The 6001-nt window shown below is 38.8% G+C and overlaps 1 protein-coding gene across 3 annotated transcripts in view; it reads left to right on the forward strand.

Annotated features, from left to right (window-relative positions):
• The window catches only part of cenpp (centromere protein P), a 109115-nt gene that overhangs the window by 102688 nt on the left and 426 nt on the right, over window positions 1-6001 (forward strand). For all 3 annotated transcript variants that reach the window (XM_085158819.1, XM_085158818.1, XM_085158820.1), the window contains exons 7-8: window positions 5411-5490; window positions 5576-5667. In XM_085158819.1, coding sequence (XP_085014945.1) covers window positions 5411-5490; window positions 5576-5667 — 172 coding nt within the window. The remainder of the gene's footprint in view (window positions 1-5410; window positions 5491-5575; window positions 5668-6001) is intronic.

The raw sequence follows: 6001 nt of genomic DNA on the forward strand, positions 1-6001 counted from the left end.
CAGACGCCACATTTTTGTTTTACACTATCAACACACTCATTAAAAAAGAAAACATTTGCTTCCCTGACTGACTCGACTTGGCCGCTGTAGCTGTAGATTATTGAATCTGTTTGACACGTTCAGTGCAGGCTGAACTCAAGTGTCTCCCTTAACTACGTTCATGCTTTCTATAATCAGAAGACTTTTCCTCTGTTAACACCAGCATGGTAGAATAATGGGCTGATATCAACACGATTAAAGACAACAGCTGTTTGTGTGATCATCTGCACTGACAAATAAAAGGAAGGAGTTCAGAGAGAGCTGCATTTCCACCCTTTTGTTATCCAGATGTCAGCTCTTCAGCATCAACATCTGTAATACGCGTACAGTAGGCAAAAACATTACAAGAACAAGACCCTGCAGGTTCTCTCGTGTCCCATTACAGCTGATTCTGTCCCAACGTGTCTGCACACTTTCAGCCAAACTGACTTCATATGTCAGTGAAATGCATTTATTTAACTCCTTACACCGTGAAACCCTACTAGGAGTAACCCTTAAAGCTCTTTTCTGAAGCAAGCAGTTTCTGTCATATTTCAGACTTGCTTATAGAATAAAATGACTGGGTTTGCATCAGAAGTGAGTAGGGCTGCCACGATTAGTCGACTAGTCACGATTACGTCGACGACTAATTTAATAGTTGACATGTCATTTGACGCTTTGTAAGATCCCAAAAGACGCAGGAATAAGTAGTAGTATTTAAGAGTGTAATAACGGACTGAAACAGAAGATGGCAGCACTGCATGTACAAGGATGCCAGCTGCCGTTAAACCCCGAAGAAGAAGAAGAAGCTGTGTCCCAGAATTCATAGCGCGGTCCAGCACAGTTGTCAACAATGGCGGCAGCTAGTTAGTTTTAATATTACTCTTATTATTCTTTCTGGGTCACAAAATAAACGATTAACATATTTTCAGGCGAGAATGTAACTGTGTAAACCTAAAATATCTGCTCAGTTTATCAAGACACCACATATTTTCAAAAGCGCTCCAACGTTTTCAGAGACGTCTGTTACCCACTAGCTCGATAGCTAGCCGGGGGCAAGGCTCACTAGAGCCTGTGAGAACACCGGACTCCCGGCAAATCGTTTTCAAACTCACCGCCGTCTTTCGCTACTCAGGTTAAACATGATATATAAGTCACTTAGATAACTTAAAAATGTTATTGTTTGGCTTTTTTTAGTATTTTATTTGTTCCTGATTAAATCGGTTTGGCTGAGATTAAAGTTATAGTTTTCACACAGCTGAATAAACGTCAAGCAGATTAAACTCCATCGAAACAATCTGCAAATGTCATTAAAATTTAACAAACTCTCATCTTGTCTTTATTTTTAGTTAGCACATACCTTAAACACTTAAAGCTGTAAGCTAATGATAGTTATATAAGAACAGATGCTGCTGGTGCAATAAGCTATACGTTTTATGTCCAATGGATGCATGATCTGATTAGTCGACTAATCCAAAAATAATCGGTGACTAGTCGACTATCAAAATAATCGTTTGTGGCAGCCCTAGAAGTGAGGGTGGCCTCTGTCTATGCAGCTACCCCTGGAATAACCCAGAAACTGCTCTACTGATCTTCAAACCACATCTTTTTTGACACACGCTGAGGTATCACAACTCATCATTATTAACAGGCTCCCCTGTATTATAAGTACAGGGGAGCCTGTTTATTACTCTGAAGGCAAAGCAGACACTCAGGAAGCAGTTTGGAACTGTGAGAGTAAAATTATTAAGCTTGGGTGTGTTAATAATGGTAATTGTTATCGCACTGAAACAATTTAGTTAGCATACTTGTCACAATCCACGTCTAAACTAAACTACTAAAACCTGAAGGTTTCTTCCTGTTCAAAGGGGGCTCTTCCTCCCCACTGTTACCAAGTGTCATAGAGGTTTGTCTGATTTAGTTTTTTTTTCTCTGTCTTTGCGAAATAAAGCGCCTCAAGGCAACTATTATGTGAACTGATTATATAAATAATCTTGAAAACTGCAAATTTGATCATTAAAAATGATCCAGAAAAATTATTTATGATGTAGAGATGTTTTACATGAAAATGAATTGAGTAGGATGTGTTGATGTGGGGCTATGACACAGCTTAGAGCATTTATGTAACTCTAGCACTGAATTTTAGGTATTACCAGTCTTTTAAAGGTGTGCATACACTCACCATCCAGTTTATTAGGAAAACCTGTGCCATCTAATCCAATTCAGTGCAACAGAAAATTGTTTTCCGTTCTCCTTCCCTAGATTATTAATGTAGCAGTGTGGGGTTTTGGTGGTTTAGTGAAATGTGTGTCTGTGTTTGGTGTACGCCTCGTTAACGTTCTTGGCACAAGACTGCACAGATGGTCCTAATAAAATGCTGGTTTAGGCACAGTTTCAATAAAAAGACACAAAAATCTCTATCGTTTAAAAATGTTATTGTAGTTTTATTGTTATCTTAATTTTCTGGCCAGCTGGAGCCTTTCAGTCTGGAGTCTGCATGCTCTCCCTGTGACTGTGGGTTGCTTTCACCCTCCTCACATAGACCTGTTAGGTTAACTGGTGATTATAAATGGGCTATAGCATGGTTGACTCCAGAGTGTCCACAAACACAATGGATGGAATAGTTTTGAGTGATGATTTTTACATTTTACAGAAACATTTGTTATTTTTGTGCTTCTGAGATCATACTCACAGCTTAATTTGTGTAAAAAACAAGATTCTGTGTGCATGTGTTTGAGACATGGACTGTTTACATACACCCAGATAAATATATAAAAAGTAAAAAAGGGAAAAAAATTAAATACTGATCAGAACAAGTATTTCATTATAGTGCTGCGAAAAAGTATCTGTTCAACTCCTAGTCTCTTTTTTCGTTGTCTGCCTTTGTTGCACCTACATGTTTCAGATCATCAAGCTCATTTTGTTTTACTTAAATTGTTTTGGGGTTTTTTTTGTAAGATTTAATTTATTAAGGGTGAAAAGGTACCTAAACCTATCTTTTTTTCTTTTCTTTTTTTTTAAACATACTAACTGCCTCCTAAACTAATAACTGGTTGTGCCACAATAGGATGCAATCAAGAATTGTAGCCATCCTGAGGTGGACTTGCTGCTGTGTTTTGTTTCATTGTCCTGCTGCATTCCCAGAGTTTAAGCTTGGGCTCATTAACTTTTTGTTTGACTTTCTTCTTAAGCATTTTCTGGTAAAGAGCAGAATTCATGGTTGCATCAATCCAAGTCATCCATGTCCTGAAGCAGCCCAGATTACCACACTACCACCACCATGTTTGATGATGTAACTGGACTCACAATTTACAAAAAGTGCAACTTTCACTCGTCAGACCACAGAATATTTTCCCTGAAGTGTGGGGCGTCATCAGTATGATGTTGTGTTTTGTGTGTTGTTGGGGGGGTGACGGTGAAATGAGCCTCTGTGTTCTTTTTGGTCGTCACTGGTTTTCTCCCATGGGTGCCATTGATTCCCAGTCTCTTATTGTTGAATCATGACCTCTGACCTTAACATGAAGACTGTGAGCAGATTTTATTTTGTTCCACTTGCAGATGCAGAAATTAGTTTCTAATTGTCCAAAAGATAGAAGACAAAAATGCTGCTTTTGTAAATAAAAGAAACATGTTAGCATGATTTAAATGAGAAATAAATTATAAATTTATAGAAAAAGAGTTTCTGTTAAGTCACAGAAAATGTCTCGTTGTTTTTTACAGACCCATTGTAAATAAAAACAAATTTCTGTAATAGACCGTAAAAAAAACAAACATTTGTTATTAAATTTATTATCTGCTACTTAATTACTTTGTAGTACGTCTTTGTGTTTGGGGAGCTCTTTATGAGCAGGAAAAGCTGTATGAACTTAAAAAAATTAATTAATACGTACAATTTCTAAAGCCAGATTGGAGTCTTTGCTGGGTCCCCGAGCCTTGTGTTTGACACCCCTGGCTTAGAGGAACAAACGGTTCTGTTGTTTGTGCAGTTGTGCTTGTATTGTCGCACCTTTTATATAATCCTGAAGCCTTCTTTAACACCGTGGTTCAGGTGGAGTTGAACATACCACAGCCTGCTTCTGATTACAGACACAACACACACACACACACAAACACTGTAGCTGCAGATGCCTCCTAGCTGAGTCACCTGGACACACCCCTCACCTGCTGCACCCTCCCTAAAGAACTGAATAATCATGGAAAACACATCCTGAGGGAGGCTGGGCGCGTCAGTGGATCCTTCAGTGACTCAAGGCTGAAGATATACGAGGTTTACAGTTTATAATCTGCTCAGGTTTCACTCCAGAATCTCCCCAGGTCCCTTTAGCACATCATCGCAGCTCATAAAGTTCACACGTGTTTGCACGCTGCCGTTTCCAACATGGAAACTTTGTAACTGGAAGCAAAGTAGCGCTCATTTGTCAACATTTCATCTGCGAAGTTAAAGAAACAACAACACAACCTCACACTGAAAATATTCACTTCTCTGGCTTCCTCGTGGCTCCTTATTACTGATTAATGTGTCTCAACTAACCTCTGGTTTGACTGAGGCCCAGAGTTCAGGGCAACAACAGGAGTTATAGCGCCATCTGCAGGCCAACTTTGAAAATGACGGAAAGCAGTCTTTTCACCAAGTTTCCTTCAAGTGACTACAAGTAAAGGATAGGAAAACACCAAACTGTCCAATTTATTTATTGTCCCTGAATAATGAGGACAATTTATATATAAAATTACAATAATTGGATTGTAGTTTGAGTTATTATGCTTTTTTAGCCTTTTTTAGGCAGGCTTCATTTGTGACAGCAGCTATATAATCATTACGCAGTGTTGTGATATTTTTAATTTTAAAAATGCTTGGCATGGACTGTGGAAAGTTGTGTGCAGTCATTTATGTGTTTGTTAATCATTGTAGCTTTTGACTGTATTGTAATTTGTCCTTTCTCACTCACTATGTCTTAATAAAGCTCTCTGCACTGAGTCATACAAAAGACATGGTGTGGAAGAGAGCCAGAGATTAATAACATCTCTGGCTCTCTTCCACACCATGTCTTTTGTTCTGTCTTCCTCCCCTTACTGGTCACAGCAGATAGCCGCCCCTCCCTCAGCCTCTTTCTGCTGGAGGTTTCTTTCTGTTAACAGGAAGTTTTCCTTCCCACTGTGGCCAAAGAGCTTGCTTATAGGGGGTCATATGATTGTTGGGTTTTCTCTGTATTTATTATTGTAGGGTCTGTCTTACGATATAAATCACCTTGTGGCAACTTCTGTGATTTGGCACTGTATAAATAATATTGAATTGAATTGAAATAGAATTAAAGCCAGACGTTGTATTTGATGCCTTAAAACACACAAATTGGATTTTTTTTTTTAATGCGCAGGAACTTGTTTCTCTCTGCAGGATAAATATCCATCTGTCGTCACTCTCCCTGGAGGCCCCAGGTCAGAAGTCATGACCCTGAACCACCCCAAGCTTCCCGGGTAAGAACTCTCATCCTGATCCAGCAGTCAGAAAAAAATGCAGCTGTCTGTAATGCAATGTCATCTCTTTTTTCTTGGTTTACAGCTGTATGTTATTCATTCATTGGTCAGTTGACGTTTCCAGAGAGGGCATTGTGATGCCGAAAATCAACCTGCTCACAAAGATCCCAGAGAGAGGTGAGCTGGTGATCCTGAGCTATGCAGAACTGACCCTTTGGCAAACACTTTAAGTGGTTTCTTACCTTAAAAGTCAGAGAGTGCTCTCAGCATGTTTAATGATCCTGAGTGAGAAAATAACATAACGTCCATGCAGAAAATGTAACCCAGAGATAAGTTGCAAATCCAATGTCATGACTATTCTGCACTCATTTACTGAAAAAAAAATCCTCGTTCAGTCATTACACTTAAAATTATTACTCAGTTTAATAAATAATTATTTTATGCACCACTCAAATATCACAGAAAACTGCAGTAAATCCTTCACTTTAGTTTGGTTAAGCAAAACTCATTT

The sequence above is a fragment of the Neolamprologus multifasciatus genome, chromosome 5 (assembly GCF_963576455.1).
Source record: "Neolamprologus multifasciatus chromosome 5, fNeoMul1.2, whole genome shotgun sequence".
NCBI classification, from domain to species: Eukaryota; Metazoa; Chordata; class Actinopteri; order Cichliformes; family Cichlidae; genus Neolamprologus; species Neolamprologus multifasciatus.